The 25761-nt window shown below is 45.7% G+C and overlaps 1 protein-coding gene across 1 annotated transcript in view; it reads left to right on the top strand.

Annotated features, from left to right (window-relative positions):
- The window catches only part of LOC147701200 (sialoadhesin-like), a 272501-nt gene that overhangs the window by 134784 nt on the left and 111956 nt on the right, over positions 1 to 25761 (top strand). The window contains exon 4 of the mRNA XM_086929319.1: positions 12418 to 12711. Coding sequence (XP_086785445.1) covers positions 12418 to 12711 — 294 coding nt within the window. The remainder of the gene's footprint in view (positions 1 to 12417; positions 12712 to 25761) is intronic.

The following is a 25761-nucleotide window of genomic DNA, read 5'->3' as shown; positions in this document are numbered from 1 at the left end:
TAAATGAAAGTTATTAATTTATAAGGAAACCTGGCTCATCTTAAAGCCTGAAACATAAAGTCCCAACCAATCCGGTAAAAAGCTTTCTCAGCATCAACAGAAATTGCTGCAATTGTGTGATCCAAGGAAGAGGCTTTACTTAGAATATTAAAAAAGACTCAAGAATTATCAGAAGCAAGTCGTCCTTTGACAAAGCCTGCTTGCTCAGGGCCAATGAGATCAGGTAAAATAGGATCAATAGGTAAAGCCAGAATATTCGCAAACATTTAGTAATCAGTAATATTTAAAGAGATTGGACGGCAATAATTACAAAGAGAGTAATCTTTATCGTCTTTGAGAATTCAGCAGATTAATGCTTCCTGAAATGTACCACTGGAGGTGCAATTCATGCTAAAGGATTTTGTTTATTATTAGTTTTTGCCTCATATGACCTCCGTAGCTACTTTTGGTCATACTTAGTCTCAGCTGATATATTCTAAATGGGGGAATGACTGTTTATAATCAACTTCAGCTGACCCGGAGGTTTTAATCATTGGAAGTTATCCTATACCCAAATCTAACATAAGGTAACCCAAGATCTTCTCAAAAAGGGTTATCCAGCCACTTCCAAAACACCCCAATATCAGACCTTTCCCTGAAGACAATTACACCCTGGTCTACATCTCAATAATAATTGACAGAATACCACCATGCATTCCAACTAGGAGAAGTTTTCTGGTGCCATAGCATACAGATCTCTCTCCTTGCCAATAAAAAAAGGTAAAACACCAATTTATATTGGGGTACAAAATGATCTCATATCCCACCCGGCATAGGCACAATACCAAATAAAATAAGAGTTGGGCTTACCTCCACCTCCGCATCCATGACCCTGGAGATAGTCTTACCAGCATCCGACCGAAATTCTGGTATCCTGGGACAAGACTAGTATATGTGTTGCACCATGGTGTTCTTTTTATGTGGGTCAGCCGGCCTCTGCCGAACACTAGACCGCTACCCATAAAATGGCCGCCAAACTCGGGCCACAGGAAGTGAGGGCACAAAGAGAACTCGGTTGCCGAGGCTCCCTCCACACAAACAGCACAAGCTGCGGTGGACTTGAATGTCTACCGTGTTCCCTGAGTCTGTTGGGATCATAGAGTGTAACAATTCCAACAGCCCATTCTGGCCTATGAGAACAGGTAGCCTTACAATAGTGAAAAACTAAAATGGCTGTAATTCAATATTAGGACATGCCACACACCTCAGGGCTTGTCCTACCTTATACTTACAATGCACCCTGACCTTGGGCCTACAATAGGGGTGACTAATATGAAGTTAAGGGAAGGTTTAGGGACTAGAAGGGGGTGCCCTTGTCCAGTCAGCATGACAGTACCAGACTGCACGCAGGTTCTGCAATGGCAGACCTTAGACATATTTTATCAGGTCGCTTCTGTGGGTGGCCAACCAGTGCTGCAAACCCACCCGCAGCATTTGTATTTACAAGCCCTGGCACTCCTGGTGCAATTTACTGGGGTCTGACAGTAAACCAAATAAGCCAATCATGGAAACCAATTAATGTATACACTTTATACAAGGAGCACTTGCACTGTGGCACTGATTGGCAGTTGCACAGTGCCCTGAGCAGCTAACACCAGCAAAACACATGAGGTACATCATCAAAAAGTGGAGGGGAGACTCACGCCAAGGTGCCAGGTCTAACACACCCTTTAACATTCCTCTCAACCAGTCCATAAATGCATCCCATACTATATATAAGGGGACTGAATCCAGATAATGTTGAAAGAAGACAGCTGTTTCCCTATTTATCATGTCTGGGCTTAAAGGTTATAGAAGAAGTCTCGTATTCAGGGTCCATCTCCTCAAAATAAGCCCTGAGGGAAGTTCTAAATGTAAGAGTATATTTGACACCCTGACATCTCACCTCTGCTATTACCCACCATCCTCTGTCATCTACCTGTGACTTAATAAACTCTACTCCTGAATTGGTTTTGAGGATTATAACCACTCCCTTTGGACAACATTGGAATCAGAGACTATGATATTATCAACCCATCCTTGCTTATCAAACACTGCCTTACATTCTGAGATCAACAGGTGTGTCTGTTGAAGCATAAGAATAAAAGCATGAATTATCCTTGAGAAACTGGGCACTGCCTTCTCTTAACTCTCAAACATTCACATTCCAAAACAAAACTTTCAAAACACCTCCTCCTAAGCCATATCTACCCCTGTCATATTTGTGCTTCCACCACACGCTACATCCACAGGAAATTATTAAGTCACACAAGGCCCCTTTTACGGGTTTGCTCCCAATGCGCCCAACCCACACAAGTGCAAAACCCCACTGCCCTCCCACCCCGCCCCTGGGAATCCTCTTTGACCACTCATTGTCAATTTAATAATTGCCTCTTTGAGCCGAGACCCACTAACCTCTATCACACCCATATAAGCAAAAGAAAAAAGAAAAGAAAAAACTCCCTGCAATAACATTTAAATATGACTTCAGCTACCTAAAGATTTGTTATGTGCCAGAAAACTATCCACCTCCTCCGTAAATCTGAAGTTATGCATCTTGTTAGCCCACATCACTTTCAAGAATGCGGGGAGCCTTAACTGTACTTGAGCACCAAGTTCTCTCAAAGTATCCATCCCCTTGCCCAGCTGCCACCTTCTAGCCTCTGTAATATGAGAAATGTCCGATCTTATTGAGAAGGATACATCTTGTAACTGTGAAACTTTCTTTAGCACATCTTTCACTTCATCGCCTGCAAGGTTTTTCAAGTATTTGATGATTTTCTTTTCATCTCCGTTGTCTTGCTCATCTACGAAATCATCGAATGCTTCAATCCATGCAGCCCACCAGGCACCATTGTTCTGCTTCTTGAAAATGTGGAATGGCGGTGGTGGTTTCAAGAACACAGCTGTGTTGTATCCTGCGTCCCTTGTTATTGAGGTTAGGTTCTGTTCATAGCAGGGCTTTAACTCCACATGTACCAGTCTCAGATGCTTGCATAGATTTGAGGCACACATGGCTCGCACAAGCAGTTTGTCGTACTCTTTCAAACACTCAGGGAGAGCAGCCTTGCTTCTTTGGGCCATGTATCCATTACTCGTTGCCAGATTAAGCGTTTTCATCAGCCATGAAGCCTGCAGATTAAATACTTACAACAAGGGGTGGTGAGGGACAGAGTCTCTGAATTAAGCAGAAGGCTCCCACCCAGTCAAAAGATCAGGGCTAGATCCAACACCGTTTTTTAGCTCACTGCACCATCCCAGTTTCAGAACCTGGCTGTATGCAAATTAGTCTGTTCCTGTCCCAGTGCATGATGGGAACAGGGCAAACCAAACTACAAAAGCCAATTCTTACACTGGGAAGGAAACAAGCTCCCGGGGACCGGTTTCTGGCATTACAGCCGTCTTCGGCCCGGTTTGCTTGAATCCTGATGGTGCAATGAGCAAGGGTCTCACATCTGAGAATACCCTTCCACGCTTAGGGTGGACAAAAATATTTACAACAAGGGGTGGTGAGGGACAGAGTCTCTGAATTAAGCAGAAGGCTCCCACCCAGTCAAAAGATCAGGGCTAGATCCAACACCGTTTTTTAGCTCACTGCACCATCCCAGTTTCAGAACCTGGCTGTATGCAAATTAGTCTGTTCCTGTCCCAGTGCATGATGGGAACAGGGCAAACCAAACTACAAAAGCCAATTCTTACACTGGGAAGGAAACAAGCTCCCGGGGACCGGTTTCTGGCATTACAGCCATCTTCGGCCCGGTTTGCTTGAATCCTGATGGTGCAATGAGCAAGGGTCTCACATTTGAGAATACCCTTCCACGCTTAGGGTGGACAAAAATATTTACAACAAGGGGTGGTGAGGGACAGAGTCTCTGAATTAAGCAGAAGGCTCCCACCCAGTCAAAAGATCAGGGCTAGATCCAACACCGTTTTTTAGCTCACTGCACCATCCCAGTTTCAGAACCTGGCTGTATGCAAATTAGTCTGTTCCTGTCCCAGTGCATGATGGGAACAGGGCAAACCAAACTACAAAAGCCAATTCTTACACTGGGAAGGAAACAAGCTCCCGGGGACCGGTTTCTGGCATTACAGCCGTCTTCGGCCCGGTTTGCTTGAATCCTGATGGTGCAATGAGCAAGGGTCTCACATCTGAGAATACCCTTCCACGCTTAGGGTGGACAAAAATATTTACAACAAGGGGTGGTGAGGGACAGAGTCTCTGAATTAAGCAGAAGGCTCCCACCCAGTCAAAAGATCAGGGCTAGATCCAACACCGTTTTTTAGCTCACTGCACCATCCCAGTTTCAGAACCTGGCTGTATGCAAATTAGTCTGTTCCTGTCCCAGTGCATGATGGGAACAGGGCAAACCAAACTACAAAAGCCAATTCTTACACTGGGAAGGAAACAAGCTCCCGGGGACCGGTTTCTGGCATTACAGCCGTCTTCGGCCCGGTTTGCTTGAATCCTGATGGTGCAATGAGCAAGGGTCTCACATCTGAGAATACCCTTCCACGCTTAGGGTGGACAAAAATATTTACAACAAGGGGTGGTGAGGGACAGAGTCTCTGAATTAGGCAGAAGGCTCCCACCCAGTCAAAAGATCAGGGCTAGATCCAACACCGTTTTTTAGCTCACTGCACCATCCCAGTTTCAGAACCTGGCTGTATGCAAATTAGTCTGTTCCTGTCCCAGTGCATGATGGGAACAGGGCAAACCAAACTACAAAAGCCAATTCTTACACTGGGAAGGAAACAAGCTCCCGGGGACCGGTTTCTGGCATTACAGCCGTCTTCGGCCCGGTTTGCTTGAATCCTGATGGTGCAATGAGCAAGGGTCTCACATCTGAGAATACCCTTCCACGCTTAGGGTGGACAAAAATATTTACAACAAGGGGTGGTGAGGGACAGAGTCTCTGAATTAAGCAGAAGGCTCCCACCCAGTCAAAAGATCAGGGCTAGATCCAACACCGTTTTTTAGCTCACTGCGCCATCCCAGTTTCAGAACCTGGCTGTATGCAAATTAGTCTGTTCCTGTCCCAGTGCATGATGGGAACAGGGCAAACCAAACTACAAAAGCCAATTCTTACACTGGGAAGGAAACAAGCTCCCGGGGACCGGTTTCTGGCATTACAGCCGTCTTCGGCCCGGTTTGCTTGAATCCTGATGGTGCAATGAGCAAGGGTCTCACATCTGAGAATACCCTTCCACGCTTAGGGTGGACAAAAATATTTACAATAAGGGGTGGTGAGGGACAGAGTCTCTGAATTAAGCAGAAGGCTCCCACCCAGTCAAAAGATCAGGGCTAGATCCAACACTCTTTTTTAGCTCACTGCACCATCCCAGTTTCAGAACCTGGCTGTATGCAAATTAGTCTGTTCCTGTCCCAGTGCATGATGGGAACAGGGCAAACCAAACTACAAAAGCCAATTCTTACACTGGGAAGGAAACAAGCTCCCGGGGACCGGTTTCTGGCATTACAGCCGTCTTCGGCCCGGTTTGCTTGAATCCTGATGGTGCAATGAGCAAGGGTCTCACATCTGAGAATACCCTTCCACGCTTAGGGTGGACAAAAATATTTACAACAAGGGGTGGTGAGGGACAGAGTCTCTGAATTAAGCAGAAGGCTCCCACCCAGTCAAAAGATCAGGGCTAGATCCAACACCGTTTTTTAGCTCACTGCACCATCCCAGTTTCAGAACCTGGCTGTATGCAAATTAGTCTGTTCCTGTCCCAGTGCATGATGGGAACAGGGCAAACCAAACTACAAAAGCCAATTCTTACACTGGGAAGGAAACAAGCTCCCGGGGACCGGTTTCTGGCATTACAGCCGTCTTCGGCCCGGTTTGCTTGAATCCTGATGGTGCAATGAGCAAGGGTCTCACATCTGAGAATACCCTTCCACGCTTAGTGTGGACAAAAATATTTACAACAAGGGGTGGTGAGGGACAGAGTCTCTGAATTAAGCAGAAGGCTCCCACCCAGTCAAAAGATCAGGGCTAGATCCAACACCGTTTTTTAGCTCACTGCACCATTCCAGTTTCAGAACCTGGCTGTATGCAAATTAGTCTGTTCCTGTCCCAGTGCATGATGGGAACAGGGCAAACCAAACTACAAAAGCCAATTCTTACACTGGGAAGGAAACAAGCTCCCGGGGACCGGTTTCTGGCATTACAGCCATCTTCGGCCCGGTGTGGCAGGGTATACTCAGACATGAGTCCCTTTCTCACTGCTCCATCAGGATTCAAGCAAGCCGGGCCGAAGAAGGCTGAAATGCCAGAAACCGGTCCCCGGTAGCTTGTCTCCTTTCTGGTGAAGAATTGGCTTGGTAGTTTAGTCTGCCCTGTTCCCATGATGCACTGGGCCAGGGACAGACTGATTTGCATATAGCCAGGTTCTGAGCTGGGATGGGGCAGTGAGATAGCCGGGCCGAAGAAGGCTGAAATGCCAGAAACCGGTCCCCGGTAGCTTGTCTCCTTTCTGGTGAAGAATTGGCTTGGTAGTTTAGTCTGCCCTGTTCCCATGATGCACTGGGCCAGGGACAGACTGATTTGCATATAGCCAGGTTCTGAGCTGGGATGGGGCAGTGAGATAAATAACGGTGATGGATCAAGCCCTGATCTTTGGACTGGGTAAGAGTGGTCTGTTTAACTCAGACACTCTGTTCATCACCACCCCCTTTTTGTAAATCGTTTTTGGCCACCATAGGTGTGGCAGGGTATACTCAGACATGAGTCCCTTTCTCACTGCTCCATCAGGATTCAAGCAAGCCGGGCCGAGAAGGCTGAAATGCCAGAAACCGGTCCCCGGTAGCTTGTCTCCTTTCTGGTGAAGAATTGGCTTGGTAGTTTAGTCTGCCCTGTTCCCATGATGCACTGGGCCAGGGACAGACTGATTTGCATATAGCCAGGTTCTGAGCTGGGATGGGGCAGTGAGATAAATAACGGTGATGGATCAAGCCCTGATCTTTGGACTGGGTAAGAGTGGTCTGTTTAACTCAGACACTCTGTTCATCACCACCCCCTTTTTGTAAATCGTTTTTGGCCACCATAGGTGTGGCAGGGTATACTCAGACATGAGTCCCTTTCTCACTGCTCCATCAGGATTCAAGCAAGCCGGGCCGAAGAAGGCTGAAATGCCAGAAACCGGTCCCCGGTAGCTTGTCTCCTTTCTGGTGAAGAATTGGCTTGGTAGTTTAGTCTGCCCTGTTCCCGGTGATGGATCAAGCCCTGATCTTTGGACTGGGTAAGAGTGGTCTGTTTAACTCAGACACTCTGTTCATCACCACCCCCTTTTTGTAAATTGCAGATTAAATACGGCACAGGGGAGCTGCAGTCAAACACTTATTTATTCTCCAGCATGCAATCACACTCTGTGCATTATATAATATTCAAAATTAAGCACACCCTTACAACTCCCCACATATGGTGTAGCTCCTCCTCAGAGTCCACCACAGAACCACATGGTTGTAGTGCATATGACATCAATATGCTGCAGCTTTAAGCAAGGTGTAAAGAAGGAGAGGTGATACTCAGAGCAGTGGATAGCTGCGTGTTCACTCCCTTCCCTTAGTTGTGCCTCGCCTGACTAGAGACTTACATTTGGAAAGGGCTAACTTAGAGGAGAGGCGACTTTAGCATACGGACGTGCTTAGGTGCGCATTTTACCCTAGAACTGTGAACTGTAGCTGCAGTATCATAAACTTGCACCGTGACAGCACTGCTGAAATTTCCCCAAAACAGAGGTGGTCTACGAACTTGCTTTCATCATATCTGAATCATTTGTGCAACGACTTGGGACGCCTGTTGCTTGACCACCCAATAGAATCTCTAGGACTCCACTGGGCTTAAGCAACAATTTTGCCAAGAAATCCAGACTCCTTTCTGATGGGCTTTTCAATTATTAGGGAAGAGGATTTTTGGCTCAGCCAGTGTGGCCATTAGAGGGAGTTAACAATGACACCTGAATTAATCTACAGGGTTTAAGGATTGCAGCTTCCCTGAGTTGCCAAATTTGCCCTAGTCCTCTGTCTCCAGTGAGAGAGTCACTTGCAATTGAAGATTGCTGCATGTTCATTTGCACAGCAATGGGACCACAGCCAGCTGCAACAACAGGCACATACACCACACACATTCAACTACTAAGGATGCTCGAACCCCGTAAGAACTGAAAATAAACCCTGTCTAAAATAAATTCTGATATATTTAGAGGTAATAGGGTGGCATAGCCTTATGAGGTAGGGCGACTCATGAAGGGAGCTTAACTGCCAAAAGGTGTATTGCCTACACTACATGTCCCAGAGTGCCCCAGGGCAACTATCTTGAAGCTGCACTAGCACAGGAAAATTTCTTGTTTGGGATAATCTCATAACTAGTAGATCTCTGGCTGCCCCACAGTAATTTTGCAGATACATTGTACTGTACCATGTAATATGTAATATAATAAACCTGGCTAATGACAGCTCATTTGCCAGAAACCGGTCCCCGAATGCTTATTTTCAGTCCAGGGAAGACATAGCTTGGCAGTGCGGGCTGGACTGCTCCCATGAGGCACAGGGTCAGACTAATTTGCATATGGCCATTTCTGAACTGGGGTGGCAGAGTGGGCTAAAGAACGGTGATGGATTAAACCCAGATCAGCTGACTGGAGGTGAGTGTTTGCAATACTTCGTCCATCATCCACTTTGGTTTGGCCATCATGAGACATGTTTCTGGACTCCTGGTTGGAGAACCAGGGCTCTCCAGGTCCAGAGAAAAAAACCTGCTCTGGGCAGAGGTGGTCACACCTTGCCTCCTGCAGGATCTGACTTGGCAAATGCAGGTACTTCAAAGGAGATGTTGCCTTTTAAACCTGCCCCCAGTCCTCTGCGGTTAGAAGCAGATGACCCCACAGTCCTGCTATACTCTTGGCAGGAGGACTGGCCGGAAAATTAAGTAAAGTAGGAGGTAGGCCTACCTCCCTACTGTACCATCCCTCAGGTGAGACAGGTGAGGTAAACCCAATTTTTCACTATCCTCCATCTTGGGGATGGGGATTGCAGTCTGTTAGGAGTCGGGGTAAGCCACCCCCCACGTGGGTGAGCATGAAGAGTGTAAGCATCATACAGGTAGGCAGCCCTGACCTCCCCTAAGCACGCTCCTAAATTCAGTATTTAGGTGGCTCCAGAGACTCTGACTTTAGATTTGACTGACACAAGAAGACGATGGTAGAAGACTGCTGCGGTTCAAGAACTGAGACCAGACGTAGCAGAAATAGGCACAAACCCCCGCTGCTGCTAAGGACTCGACAATTGCAATTGCTCATGTAAAGCGCTCCAGGTTTGGGCTATATAAATCTGAAAAACAAGTCTCTTTTAAGTTACATCAAAGAAAGTGACGGGTTGTATTATTGCAGAGGTAAGGTTTTAGGCAAAGTCATGTTTTAAATCATACGATGTTGAGCCCACCTGAGGCTCAAACCTGCTTTCTCAGCTTGATAGTCAGCAGCTCTAGCCTTAGCCACAACCTCACCCACAAGACTGGCAGCATTTTCAATATTATATACACTGAAGTCCTAATCGTTGTTCATTTATCTTATGCAATTTACAATCATTGACAAAGCCAATAGTTCTGGCTTGCTGTAGGTGTAATGTTACTTGTTGTGTTATATAACTGGATGAATGAGAAGCAGCAAAATACCAGTGGGCACACACAATGCTAAGCACAGATTTTTAACTTAAGTGTTTTAAGCCACAACCTTAATTACAGCAGCCATCCTCCTATGAGAGACCCCCAGATTTTACATCCAACTTAAAGCCCTGTATATCACCGAAAGAAAATGAAAGTGGGCACTCTCAGGGAGGCAGAGAAGGAACCATGAAGATGCTTAAGAGGTTGGATGTTCATGCTGGCGTCAGTGCGGTGGTCCTCCTTATTAATGTAATAACTGCACTTTAACAATTGCTTTATTAATCTTCTTGCTTGCTCAAATTTGCTTGAAAATGCAGTTTGCTGACTCTTTTTCAAAATTTTCTTGGGGGGAGAAACCCTCAAACCTCCCTTAGGCTGTTCGGCCTCACTCGCTCGCCATGGTGTGCTGCACCGAACATTTTACGCCCTACCACTTTCAAATGGCACCAGCCGCCCTCTCTCAATAAATCGGTACATGGAATTTGTGAAGTTCAAAAATCTCCAAGGGGGATTAAGAAAGTCCCTCTTTCAGAAGAATGCTCAAAGGACATGGTCTCCCTCCTAGGGATAGCCAGCATAGTAATTTAGCCATGAACACACAAATAAACTCGAAATAGAATTTGTTAGGCAACATTTACTTTTGTATTGTTCAATTATGTTGGTATCTAGCAGAGCTTCCAATTAATTAAGTTCTGTTGGAAGCAGGTGTAGACATCTCCCCACAAAGTTTATAGTAGCACACCTGTAAAACAGATCAGCAGCTCCCTTCTCCATTCTTCCATGCCGCAGGCTTCAATGAAGCAAAGCAGACTATCCATAGCACAACACAATTTGCCTGTGATTTTGATGAGAAAATGGTGTCCTAAAGGTGCAAGCTCATGGAACAGAAATTCAAAATGTATAGATTAGAACCACCAGCAGACAAATAAGGAATTATTCAGTAATCCCAGTGAGGTACCATGATTGATCTGATGTTCAGTGGAATACATACATCTTCTTAAAGGTTTGCTCATGGTGGGTACCTGTAGTTTAATCTTATCAGCCCTTAAGTGGCCATATCACCACACATAGAGCAGTTCTAGTTCTTTGAGAGTGCCCAAGTTAAATCGGAAATAAACTACAAAACGTTGCTGGTATTTACAGCTAGCATCTCGTATAGCTATATAAAAGCAGGGAGCTGGCAAAAGAGAACTGTAGTAAATATATGATGATACAATCCATGTAGATTCTTCAAGTAGATTTATTTAGGATAAGATGTTACAAGTAGAAGAGCAGAGCCCCACCAGGAGCAGCGTTCCTGCTGCTCAGCCTGTCCTCCAACTGACACCCTCACTCATCCAACATTCCACTGCCACCTCTCACACCAACATTCCACTCCACAGACACACTGGCTTTGCAGGAGGTATAACAAGAACTAACTTCAGAGCTTAGTGAAAGGAAAGGAAAATGGAAATTTGTCTTACGGACATCAGATTTTGGCTGCAGAGTTTTGCACTTAAACAGCTAAAGGACTCATTTGCTTACTGTTATTTTCTTCTAGAAAGGATACTCAATATCAGCTGCCCCTCTGTTTAAAGCTCCCATGCAGGTTTATATTCTGAACTGTGTGTGATAGACTGTTCTGGATGGCAGAATTTTTTCTGGATCTAGCAGAGTGGTTTGAAGAGACATCAGCTCTGTTTAAGGTCCACTTGAGTGGCCATGTTACTTTAGAGACAGTTTTTCATGTCCTGGACTTTCTTCAAACAACCTAATGCATTCTAGGTTTCTGTAGCCTTGCTTCGCTTCCATCATGATGTAAATGTAAATGTACAGGAATTTATATAGCGCAAATCACTGAGCGGTTTCTAAGCGCTTGCTTTGGGAACCTGTCCTGGTATTCCCCTGCGAGATAACTCCAGCAGGGTATACGCAAGTTGAAAGCCAGGCATCCCGCCGCGAGGGGCCATTGTGGAGATTAAGCAAGCTATTGCCCAGAGTGTGAACCCGTGAATCGAGTAGGCACTGGAGCGAGAATTGTCGAGTCCATGGACAATTTTTTTTTAGGACTCAAGACCACGCCGAGCCAGGAATTGAACCTTGGTCCGAGGCTGACCTCTGCTTCCAGGTCTGCCTCCTCTAACCAGTGAGCCACACTTCTCCATAGCACACCTGAAAGCATTGTTTTATAGTCCTTGATGAAAGGGGTGAGATGGGTGAGGTGGTGACCCTGTTTACTCGAAGTTATGGTTACCATGTTTTTTCTCTTCTAGGTATTCCCCTTTCAGGTTACAATAATCTAGAAGTGAATGTGTGTGATTAATATAGAGTGCACATGTTCTAGTTTACGAGAACTGGGCACAAGGAAACTGGGAACATGTCATGGTCCAGGCCACCAGTTGTGCCTAAAACCGGCTGGACAGGGATGAAGGTTGTGCCCTGTTAAGTCTAAGGTCCAGCAAGCACATTGTCATGAGCAACGATTAAAAAAGATTAAACATTGACGTCACTAGATTTGCACACCCTGGAGTGTGACCTAATCAGTCGTCAGAACAAGGAACTTGGCTTTCAGATATGCCACTAATAGAGTGAGCACGCTTTGTGTGAAGTCATCTGAAATAAACTTTGCCCTGTTTGATCAAAATGCTCCGTATTCTGATGTAAAAACTTGCATCACTTGAGGCCCAGACACAGTTTCAGAGGGAGCTCCTTCATCAGAAGAATAATCAAATGTGTCCATTTGTGTTTTGTGCAGATACCCCAACGCCGCCAAAGGTGACCTACCCTTACACAATGACTGAAGGGGTCCCAGAAAACATCACCTGCTCTGTGGAGCACACCTGCCCCACCCACCCACCTACCCTGGCATGGGACAAGATTAAGGGCAATGTCCGCGTTTACCACGAAGACCTCTCGGACGGAATATGGAGGACTGTGTTGCTGTTGAAATACACCCCCGCTTCAGAGCATCATTGGAAGTGGTTTGTGTGTTCAGCTACTTACCCAAGTGGCAAATCAGCGTCCAGATCCATTGAATTGTCCATTCGATGTAAGTCTTTGAACTTTAATTGTTGGATATGAATATGAACATTACTGAGAAATTGAAATAATATTGTGTTAAAACATATAATCACTAACATTAAACGTGTGAGAACTGCACAGCAATCCGGTAGTTTCTGAAAACTGGTATAGGCTCACTTATGAAGCAGTGGCCATGAGCTCACTTTCCCTCCAGAGTCCGGTTTTGCACTTACAGCCATATAGTGCTTTTCTCTTCGATATCAATGCACTGCAGTCCATGAGTAGAGAGCAGTGGATCCTGCTGCTGAAACTGATTTTATAGGGATTTGCGTCCCACTGTGACGTTCTAAGGTGCATTGCTGGGCAGGCAGCAGGCTGCACTGTGGGAGACTGCTTGGTTGTAAGGGTGTATTTGCGATGAGTCCTGTGTGGGAGGCATTTTGGTGTCTCGTGTGAGTGTTTTATTGGGATCTTATCTCTCTTGAGTCACAGAGTTTAACAGAGTGATAAAGGAAAGACAGGGCAGAGATCGAGGGCAGGTCGTTCACAATAAAGCCTGATTATGAGTGGGCTGGTTGATTCTGACCCGTGCAGAAACCCCTTTTACGCATGGGTCAGAATTACAAGTTTAAGAGTATTCAACACATTGGATGTGTTAAATAGCACAATCTTCATTACATTTCAGCAGGTAAACCTGCAAAACATTTATCAAAGAAAAGCATACAGTATTTACAGTATTGTGCATATTTTGGTGCATTAAACACCATAAAGTGCATGTCATTTGCCACAAACTCGTAATAGCCGCTGTTTATGGCACTGGATCAATAATGTACCCAGGATTTTGTTATTTATCAGGTGTGATAAATGGCACCCATATTCGTAATCAGCCCAATACTCTGTTGATTTGAGTTACGCTTCAGGTCACATATGGAGTTCTTAATTACTATCATCCAATATGGAAGTTGATGACCCAAAAATAGTGCGTTTGTGGCATGTAGTGTTGTAGATTCACATGCATCCACTCTCCTCCCTGAACACCTGCTGTTGTTGCAGATATTTTTAACTTTTTGTTATGTTTCATACTTCAGTCTACAAAGGCAACTTTACTGTGTTTGTTGGCTCCACCTTCACTCTTGGCCTTCGTGCAGAAAAAAACAATATAACAATGGAGCCTATGCCCGAACAATAAACTTACATGGTCCAGGTTTCACCATCAGTCTGACCAAATCCCACCTCCACCCCCTTCAACTCCTTTAGGTGTAGCCTTTCCTCAAGGCCATCCTAACGGGTAGAGTCACAAGTTTCTGTGACTTGAAAATATGTATTTCGAAGCGAAACGAGTTTCTATGCTTCTGAGCCCAACACTAGACAGTGAAAGTATGCACAGTATGTGAATGTACAGCACTACAGGCCACAAACAGATGCTTATAGGCTAAGTAAAAATGCCCTTATAATGCTTTAGAGTGTCTAATGTTAAAGCTGGCGAAGGAAGCTTGCTCGGATGTACATTACCAAGGTCATCCAAGGTGCCAGTGGTCACTGGGAAGATCTCTTTGGCAGTGGCGGCTCCTCGATGGAGTGCTGCGGAGTGGAGGGGCAGGACGGGGGAGGGGCAGGGTGGAGGTAGTAAACTCTGGCATACGGCAGAAGGAAGTTAAGTAAAGAAATAAATACCTAAAACAAATCACATCACAAACAATCAATCAATCAATCAATCAGTGACACTTATAAAGCGCGCTACATACCCGTAGGGTCTCAAGGCGCTGCAAACACTGCAACGCCAAATGGTGATGCAGCACGCACAACGTAATTCGTTTTATTTATTTATTTTTTTACTTAACTTCCTTCGGCCGTATGCCAGAGTTTACTACACCCACCCCGCCCCTCCTTGCCTCAGTGCCCTGCAGCACTCCATCGAGGAGCTGCCACTGCTCACTAGGACATGCACACTAGCCCACTGCTCTCTTGGCTAGTGTGCATGTCCTCATTTGTATTCAGCAGTTTGGTAGGTAAGCTGGTGGTGGCTGCCTTTAAGTATGACATGTCCTATTGGTTTTTGATTAGAGGTGGCCTGATGTGATTGTTCTCTAGGTCTAAAAATAACATATTTTATCTGGACTGCAAAGTGCAGTATAAGTATCATCCAGTGCCTTCAATGATTACAGTGGCTGTGGTATTGTCAAGTTGTGATGTTTTCTGTGTATTTTGAAACCCTTTTAGGCGGTGTGCTCTGTTCTGTTCTCCTCTGATCTCAGGAACAGCTAGGCCATTTCTTCCCTTTTGAAGATCAGATAGGCTTGTTTACTTCATATTTTTGCTGGTACAGAGTTGCAAGGTTTTGTTGCCTGTACTTAGAATGATGTACCACCAACTTTCTATTTGGTAAGAAGAGGTACTACTCTTCAGTTTAGTGCCATGTCCTGGGAGTATCTGTGCAATTTAGCTTGTATACAGGAAAGCAAGCTTTAAATATCGACATTCACGAATGACAAGATAGGAACAATGATTACCAGAATATTGTAACGATAAGTATATACTCATACATATCTGAGTATGGGCTTCCTATACTTAACTCCATGTATATATGTACCTTCTTTCTACATCTTTTCAAGCTATGTAATGTGTAGTTAGGATAGACATCTTTTTACTTACAATACATATTTACCTTCATGAATTGCGTTGTGTTGACATTAAGGGCATGATACGATTGCATTTTGATATGTTTTATTCAATACTCTGATATACAAACCTGAAGAAATACGAATGTTTCCCCGGATGGCTCTGCTGATGATGGAACATGCCTTAAAGGCACTCTCTAGCTATTGTAGTGCATGAAAAACTGAGGCAAAGTACCAAGCAGGTGATCATTCAATATCTTGAAGTGGGTATGTTGTTGACAAGCAATGTCGCAGCGATGAGAATGCAGCAAAATTCAGATACAAAGAAATAAAGACGTGAAGAACTTCCAGATGCGGCTCGCGAGAAGTTCTCAGTTCGATGCATGGACTGCAGTGGCGACACCCTGACGATGTGTCAGCAGAAGCTCCAGCAGCAACACTCTTCTCCCACGATGCATGAAGCTTCTGCTTGAAGTGACAACTACAGCTGTGACATCCAAGATGCGATGGCAGCAGCTCTGACGGCAGCACGCTTCTCGGGTATGCGAGGTGCTCTTCTTTGATGGGGTGCAGTGCGACAGTTCCAGCGGCCACACCCTCCTTCGGAGTTGGGACTGCAGGCACAGCTACATGCTACGACCTCTTTGCGAGACTCTTCTCTTGATACGGTGCAATGTGACAGCTACAGCGGCGACACCCTCCTTCGGAGTTGCACACACTTCCTCTTCGTTGCGGCACGCTTCTCTCCGATGTGGTGCAGTGCAACAATTCTATCGGCGACAACCACCTTCAGAGTGGGGACGGCAGGCACAGTGAAGGCGACAAGCTTCTTCTCGTTGAGTCGCGCTTCCAGCTCCTTGCGACACGCAGTTCCTCAGAAGGCCCAAAACAGCAGCAGGCATTTCCAAAAGAGCTCTGGAAGGTGAAGTATGTTGTCCCTGATAATTCTATAGTACTGAAATGGATGGCGTGGCGCACAGCTGAAGATTAAATTCAATTTCCCTGTGGTTATCTTGGGAGGTTACAATGGAGCTTTCGGGTGCTCCGGCAAGTGACGTAACCGTCCGTGTACGTCGTGAGAAATAACTGATTGAGTGCGTTACATGGGAAGTAAATGCATCCTTGCAATTGGGCACACTCTTAGGTTCATCGTATAAAGACAGACTCCAGTGTTAGTTCTGACAGTTGATTATTTATTCACAAATTAATCATGTTCATGTTCATTAGTTGAAAAAAAGTTCCAAAATTCATATATCCCAATATTATTGCGAAATGTTAGTTGACATTTCCAAAGGAATGCTCCGATGCATTTCGGGAAGAGAATGCCCTTTGTCAAGGAGCTCTGTAAACACAATAAAAACGCTTTTACCTATCAAAGCATAACACATATAAACTTGCATTCAAATATAGTACATTGTATTAAAGTGGACAACCAAGGGGGTGTAGTGACAACGTGAATGAGGTGGGGAAAGTGTAGGTTCAGTGTGGGGAAAAGCAAAATATATGCGGATACACTTACGTGTTGGGATCATGGAAGGTCAAGGATCTCTAAGAGGGAAAAAGGGGTAAACAACCTGTCAGGGAGGGTAAGGACCCAGCGTTAAGAAATGTTAGGGAGGGTAAGAACCCAGCGTTAAGAAATGGTAACGCGGGTCCCAGTCGGAGCTCCAACTTACTTTAGAATGGAGGGTGGGACGGCCTGAAGGTTCACTGTCGATTCGCTAATGGTTCGCGGAGTTTTGGCAGAGTGAAGACGCCGGTGTATGTAGCTACGCGGAGTGATGGGCTGTGAACACTAAAGGGACTGAGGGGATGACGACGGGTGTGGCGGCCATCTTGAAGAGGGGTGGTTGCTCGGGGGAGTGTGTGCAACAAATGTAAACAATGTACAAATTAGAACCATATGCAAGAATTATACTCAAGCAGAGGGAACAAAAGATGCAGGGTGAAACATATGTACCACGAGTGGTATTATATGAAGCAACTAAATTCGATCCGGTCATTGAGGCCATGTGGCCTCATTGCCTGTAGTCTATATATCCAGGCGGTCTCGCGCTGGAGAAGTGTTTTGTTATTGTCTTTTCCTTTTTGTTTATGGACCATGTCAAGCACCAAAAATTTGAGTTGGGCCACGTTGTGGTTAGATTCAGTAAAATGTATTGCGATGCTTGATTTTAGGTTTCTGGTAATTGATTTGTGTTCGTTTAGACGAGTCTTTATTTTCCTGGTGGTTTTGCCAACATATATCATGCCACACGGGCATTTTAATAGGTATATTAAGGGGAGGAGGAATCGCTAGTTATTAACATTTCTGATACTGCTTTGACCGCACATGAAACCAAACTTCTACAGAAGGGTACTTCATTCATTCCTACGACTTCTACGAATCTTCTTGAACTAGAATTGAGCACCTTCAGACTCACTCACAAATAACGCTTAAGGCACTTTTTCAAGAACGTACTTCCACCAATTACCGACACTAAACCGGATCAACTCCTCGGTTTAAAAACTTCCAGCAGATACATGCCACCATGTAGTCATAAAAGTATCGATACTTTTGAGACACTCGTAAAACAAGATATATCTAAGATCAACTTTTCCAAAAAAACGAAACAAAACATTACCACAAAAGACAAGGATATCTTGAGAAAAATTGCAGGCAATAAAACTATCAAATGTCTAAAAGCCGACAAAGGTGGCGCCTTGGTTGTGCTTAATACCAGCATGTACGAAGCTAAAATCAAAGATCATATCACTGATCCAGAAACCTACATGCAACTAAATAACAACCCCACCGAACAATACAAGTCCGAACTAACAGATCTTGTCTCCAAAGCTTATCAGGATGGTACAATAGACGACCGTACGAAGAAATATCTCATTGTTGAACATCCAAAAAGTCCGTCTATAATTATGCTACCAAAAATACACAAGAATTTGAATGACCCCCCGTTTCGACCCATAGTGTCCACGAGGGGGTCTCTCCATGAACCAACAGGAAAATTCTTAGATCAACATCTACAACCCATTGTAACGAACCTCAAGAGTTACATCAAAGACACAACCGAATTTCTCAAAAAACTTTCAGAAATAACCATAGCCACAGATGAACATGTCATCTTTTGCACCGCCAATGTCAAAAGCTTCTACACTTCCATCCCCCACAGAGGTGGTATTGAAGCCATAGAAAAGCCTTATTCAGCAGCAACCTTACGGATACTTTACAGATGTTTCTTATGGAACTGTTGATTTTTACACTATATCATAGCTATTTCACACATGTACAACAATGGTATCTCCAAATGTCCGGAATTTCAATGGGCAATTGCGCTGCACCGACCTATGCGAACATTTATATGGCAGAATTTGAATCAACTCATATCTACGCCGACTCCAACTGGTCAGACAACCTTAAGTTATATGTTCGTTACATCGACGACTTATTTTTCCCCTGGAAAAACACCCAAGAAAACCTAGAGTCAGCCTTAACTGACCTGAACTCCAAAGATAACCGCATCATTCTCACGTGGAACATCAACGAACATGAGATCACCTTCCTTGACGTTCTAGTTAGAGTCACAGAAACAGGATTGGAAACAGACCTTTTTCGAAAAAGAACAGATCGAAACAACACAGTCCACTACACCAGTTTCCATCAACAGTCGCCTTAAAGAAATTTGCCATTCAGTCAAATGTTAAGAATAAAACGGATTGTATCAAACCCAGAAACTTGCATACAGAAAATGGAAGAAATGGCTATCAGGTTCACCAATAGAGGGTATCCACAAGAACCTCTAACCGACGCAATAAAAAAAGCATCCAGTATTACACGCCAGGAAGCCCTCAAAGGCTCGACAAAAAAAGATGAGAAGAGAACTGTACTAGTTTCGAAATATTCCACCTCCATTAAAAAATGCAAAAGCATCATTCTAAAATATTGTTGTATACTCTCCTTTGAACCTGACTTTGGCAATCTATTTGAAAATCCACCAATCTTTGCATATACTAGATCTGAAAACTTGAAGGAAATCTTGTCTAAAGAACCCACACAACACATCACCTATACTGGCACACGCCCTTGTCACAACTGCAACAGTTGTAATAATATCATCATGGGAAACAGTATAAACCACCCGATGAGAGGGTTCAAAATCAAATTGCACGTAAATGCGACATGCGACTCAACCAACTTAATATACCTATTAAAATGCCTGTGTGGCATGATATATGTTGGCAAAACCACCAGGAAAATAAAGACTCGTCTAAACGAACACAAATCAAATATTCGCACCAGAAACCAAAAATCAAGCATCGCAATACATTTTACTGAATCTAACCACAACGTGGCCCAACTCAAATTTTTGGTGCTTGAAATGGTCCATAAACAAGAAGGAAAAGACAATAACAAAACACTTCTCCAGCGCGAGACCGCCTGGATATATAGACTACAGGCAATGAGGCCACATGGCCTCAATGACCGGATTGAATTTAGTTGCTTCTTTTAATACCACTCGTGGTACATATGTTTCACCCTGCATCTTTTGTTCCCTCTGCTTGAGTATAATTATTACACATGGTTCTAATTTGTACATTGTTTACATTTGTTGCACACACTCCCCCGAGCAACCACCCCTCTTCAAGATGGCCACCACACCCGTCGTCATCCCCTCAGTCCCTTTAGTGTTCACAGCCCATCACTCCGCGTAGCTACATACACCGGCGTCTTCACTCTGTCAAAACTCCGCGAACCATTAGCGAATCGACAGTGAACCTTCTGGCCGTCTTACCCTCCATTCTAAAGTAAGTTGGAGCTCCGACTGAGACCCGCGTTACCATTTCTTAACGCTGGGTTCTTACCCTCTCTAACATTTCTTAACACTGGGTTCTTACCCTCCCTGACAGGTTGTTCACCCCTTTTTCCCTCTTAGAGATCCTTGACCTTCCATGATCCCAACACGTAAGTGTATCCGCATATATTTCGCTTTTCCCCACACCGGACCTACACTTCCCCCCACCTCATTCACGTTGTCACTACACCCCCTTGGTTGTCCACTTTAATACAATGTACTATATTTGAATGCAAGTTTATATGTGCTATCCTTTGAAAGGTAAAAGCGTTTTTATTGTGTTTACAGAGCTCCTTGACAAAGGGCATTCTCTGCCCGAAATGCATCGGAGCATTCCTTTGGAAATGTCAACTAACATTTCGCAATAATATTGGGATATATGAATTTTGGAACTTTTTTTCAACTAATGAACATGAAGATGATTAATTTGTGAATAAATAATCAACTGTCAGAACTAACACTGGAGTCTGTCTTTATACGACGAACCTAAGAGTGTGCCCAATTGCAAGGATGCGTTTACTTCCCATGTAACGCACTCAATCAGTCCCTGAGACTTCAGCAGGAGGCAAGCTCTTTTCCATACCCTTGGAGATCCTTCACAAGTTGAAAGAAAAGTACACAAAGTTCCTTTCTCCTTCCTTTGGCAGTAAGGCAATCACTGCACGCCAATCCCCCATGCAGCACTTCAGCTTGGGAATAGTCTCTCCTCAGTTTCTTCAGGTTCCTCTCCTCAGTGAAGGTTTCTTCTTGTAGGCAAAAAGTGATCTAATTTCATGGGATCAGGGTCCCAATATTTATACCCCAACATCCTTTGTTCTCTGAGGGGAGAGGGGCCTTTGCCTAGTCCAAACCAGTTCTGAAGCACTCTGTTTACCAGACTTCTCCTTTCCTTTCACAGTGCAGGGCAGGCACATCAGACGCCCCACAGGAGATGGAGCCAGCATTGTGGAAGGCAAGTACAGTCCTGGACACTTTATTTACAGGACTCCTTCTCTACTTTCAGTGTGCAAGGCGAGACATCAGCTGCTCCCCAGGAGGTGGAGCCAGCATTGTGGAAGGAACACAAAGCCCTATTCAAGGTTCAGGTGCAACTCACCCCTCCCATCTAGATGCAGATCTCTCTATTCACCACTGGGTGACTCAGCCTGTTTTTTGGAATCCCCCAGCCCTGTCACTCACAAAACCAGACAAGGAATACACAACCTAGCAGAGGCAGGTTTGAATGGTTAGACAAGCAAATACCTACTTTGTAAAAGTGGCATTTGCAAACGTTATGTTATGTTATGTTAATATTATTTTTATAGCGCACAGCTGCCCCAGCAAAGGGGCGTCCTGGCGCTTAGACAGGTACTATAACATAACACACAAAAAAGAAGAAGGGGGAAGCGGCTACTCAGAAACAGGGAACAAAAAAGTTTTAATAGCACGCCTGAAGGCGGACAGGTCGTTCAGAGCTCGGATGTACACCGGGAGCGAATTTCACAGCCCCGCAACAAGCACCTGGTAGGAGCGGCCACCCATTCTACTGAGTTTAAAACGGGGGCAGACTGCCAGATGATGAGCCTCTGATCTTAACGATCTCGAAGGGATGTAGGGAAGAAGCAAGTTGGCAAGAGCCGGCGGCGAAGAAAGTTTCATGATTTTAAAGGCCAGACAGAGCGCTTTAAACTTAATCCTCTGTCTGACCGGTAACCAATGAAGGGCTGAGATGGTGCCCGAAACAGAACAATGTCTGGGAAGACCAACAATAGCCCGCGCCGTGGCGTTTTGCACCCTTTGAAGCCTGGATGCCTCAGCCTGGTTTACCCCTAACATCAGCGCACTTCCGTAGTCCAGCTGGGATAACACCGAGGCTTGGACCACGAGCTGCCGGGTAGGAGGGTCGAAGTATTTCAGGACCGGCCTTATGCCTCGCAAGATACCGTAGCAGGTGGCTGCAACCTTCTTCGTGTGACCTGTGAAGGTGAGCGCAGGATCTAGCCAGATCCCTAAGTTTTTCACTTCGGAAGCTGGGATGGGAGTAATGCCCAGCTCTGGAGGCCACCACTGGTCTCCCCATAGCTCAACATGTTTCCCCAAGACCAACACTTCAGTTTTAGTGGCATTCAACTGTAAGCAATTGGTACGTAGCCAACTCGCTACTGCCACAAGTCCAGCTCAGAATCTGGGGGCCTCCACTTCAGGGTCTCCACTCAGTGTCACCGCCAGCTGCGTATCGTCAGCATATGAGGTCCTCGTCAAACCCCACTGTTTGACGACTGCAGCTAGCGGTTTCACATAGAGTTTGAACAAGGCGGGGCTCAACAAGGAGCCCTGTGGGACCCCCAGGTCCAAGGGATGAATGGTGGATTGGCAGGGTGGTATAGCCACTTTAAAGGTTCGATCTGAAAGGAAAGATCGAAACCACTGAAGAGCGGTTCCTGCTACTCCAGCTTCCTCGAGGCGCTGAATCAGTATACGGTGGGACACAGTATCGAAAGCAACCCTCAGATCTAATAACAGGAGCGCTGCTGTACGTCCAGAGTCAAGCACCAGGCGTAGATGCTCGATAATATGGATCAAAGCGGTCTCAGTACTGTGTCCTGGCCGGAAGCCATTTTGGCTGGAGTCCAATATCTGATTACGGGCAAGGTGATCAGACAAGATCGAGTTGACATGGGCTTCGGTAACTTTAGCAGTCCAAGGCAGAAGAGATATGGGGCGGTAGTTCTCAGGCAAGAGAGGGTCAGAATTTGCCTTCTTTAAGATAGGGGTGACTACCGCCTGCTTCCATGAGGAAGGGACCGTCCCAGTTGACAACGATAAGTTGATTAGAGTGCGTATTGGAACTCTACACAGTGGGGGAAAGTGTACTGATAAGAGCTGGCTTCAGCGGGTCCAGAGGAGAGCCTGATTTAACGCTGAGGCTCAGTTTGTCAAAGTCCACAGTAGTCAGATCAGGTAGGAAGGTCAAAGTCTCATAGCCCATGGAATTAGGGTCAACTAACTCTGGATCCGGCCGGCAAGGGTCAAATCCTCGGTATATCTTCTGCACTTTCTCCAGAAAGAAAGCTGCCAGGTTCTCACAGTGGGAGTCAGTGCAGATCTCTGCCGAGGTAGCTCTTTTGTTCATAAGGTCTTTCAAGACCTTGAATATTAGTTTAGAAGGGTTAGTGCTGGCTTGAAATTCCTGAGCATAGAATGCGGCCCGAGTCCTGCAAATTGCCCTATGATAGGAATTGAGTTTGGCAAAGTACAAGGTTTTCAAGACGGGATCGTAAGATCTTCTCCAGTCCCTCTCCGCTTTCCGGCAGATTTTTTTAAGCTCGGCAAGGGAGTTATTATACCACGGGCTGGGTAACTTCGAATGACCTTTCGACCAGCGCAAAGGTATAAGGGAATCAAGAGCGTCTGAAATCCATGTGCAAAACAGTTGGTAACCATGATCCACATTCAGAAAAGCGCTCAGGGGTTTCTGCTCCAGTAGTCTATAAAACTCCTCAAGGTTAAGCTTATGCCAATGTCTTTTAAGAGTAGGCCTATCCACAGGTTAAAATGGCTTATCGTGAATAGGGCAGAAGACTTCCACCAGCAAATGATCAGTCCATCCCATCGACACCGGGTCAGACACCTTCACCCTCTCAAGAGTGGAAAAAAAGGGGTCGAGAATATGACCTCCAGTATGAGTGGGAAGTGTAACTAGCTGGACAAGTTGAAGTGCTTCAAGATCCGCAAGCAAGGTGTTAATGGCTGTGGACGACCTATTGTCAAAATGAATGTTAAGGTCACCCATGATGTTAAAGTTCGCACAGCCAGGCGCTAAAGAGCTTACCATATCGGCAAGAGCGGACTTGAAGACTGTATCATTGCCAGGTGGGCGGTAGATGAGAATGCCGCTGAACGTAAAATGATGGCTAAAAGCCGCTTTGAAGAGGGCGCTTTCACAAGCAGGCAGCCCAAGAGCTTTCCATTCAGCAGGGAAGCAGGATTTAACAGCCATGGCAATACCACCTCCTCTCGTAGTCCGATTCAAAGTAAAGATCGTGTAATCCAATGGGAAAGTAAGATTCAGGATAGCAACATCCGAATCCTGAAGCCAAGTTTCGGTAAGGAGAAAAAGATCAGGGTCGTCTTTTTCAATGAGGTCATGTATGAACTGGTGGTGTTTAACCAGTGACCTTACATTTAAACTCCAAATCCGAAGGCCCCGGTCTGCGATAGAATTGCACTTGGTCGGGGTGATATCTTCCAAAGAGCGGATCTTAGTCGGGCTATCTAGCGACCAACCCTGACAGGCGCAGACATACGGGCCAGATAGGGGGTCTACAGGATCACATAAGCAGACCGAAATCCTATTCCCAATAGATAGCAAATCTGCCCGAGTGTAGTTGATCCTTGGTAAAACGTGCATGATGAAAAGAGCAACTAGTGAACAGAGCCCTACCACGTCTCGCGCTTCCTCGTTGCTGACGGGCGCAGACGGGCAGGACTCTGGCACGACTCAGGCTAAGCGAGGGCGCCCCACCTGCCCGTCCCGCTGCGCGGGAAAGGGAAGCTTTAAATAGGCGCGAGGACGCTCCAAGATGGCGCCCGTAGATGGAATTAGGAGCCCAAAGCAAGATGGCGCCTACACAGGACCACCCCCGGGACCCGGACCCGCCAAAGCGGCGGTGATGTAACCTTTTAAATGCGGTGAGAGGGAGAGGAGAAAAGCCCAGCCTAATCCCGCTAAAAACAGGGGAAAAGTGAAAAATAAGAGTAAAATGAAATACACAACCAGGGCGAGTTAAAAATCTAAAGCGCCAGCAGCAGCGCGTGCGCAGCAGTGCCAGTACCTGTCAAGGCTGTAAGGAAGGTGAATCCGCCTTAAATAGGCGGTCCAAGCCCAGCGCGAGCGCGAGGACGCTCCAAGATGGCGCCCGTAGATGGAATTAGGAGCCCAAAGCAAGATGGTGCCTACACAGGACCACCCCCGGGACCCGGACCCGCCAAAGCGGCGGTGATGTAACCTTTTAAATGCGGTGAGAGGGAGGGGAGCGAAGCCCAGCCTAATCCCGCTAAAAACAGGGGAAAAGTGAAAAATAAGAGTAAAAGGAAATACACAACCAGGGCGAGTTAAAAAGCTAAAGCGCCAGCAGCAGCGCGTGCGCAGCAGTGCCAGTACCTGTCAAGGCTGTAAAGAAGGTGAATCCGCCTTAAATAGGTGGTCCAAGCCCAGCGCGAGGACGCTCCAAGATGGCGCCCGTAGATGGAATTAGGAGCCCAAAGCAAGATGGCGCCTACACAGGACCACCCCCGGGACCCGGACCCGCCAAAGCGGCGGTGATGTAACCTTTTAAATGCGGTGAGAGGGAGGGGAGCGAAGCCCAGCCTAATCCCGCTAAAAACAGGGGAAAAGTGAAAAATAAGAGTAAAATGAAATACACAACCAGGGCGAGTTAAAAAGCTAAAGCGCCAGCAGCAGCGCGTGCGCAGCAGTGCCAGTACCTGTCCAAACACAGAATGTTAAAACCAACATATTTATTTATTTTATTTTATTAAACTTATAATGCGCATAGCTACCAACAATGGGTTTCCCGGCACTAGGGATAGACTGAAGAAGAACTAGCAGAGTGACATTTCAATAAGAGGAAC

Source organism: Lissotriton vulgaris, chromosome 7 (assembly GCF_964263255.1).
Source record: "Lissotriton vulgaris chromosome 7, aLisVul1.2, whole genome shotgun sequence".
NCBI lineage: Eukaryota > Metazoa > Chordata > Amphibia > Caudata > Salamandridae > Lissotriton > Lissotriton vulgaris.
This window is presented reverse-complemented; position numbering and strand designations above follow the sequence as displayed.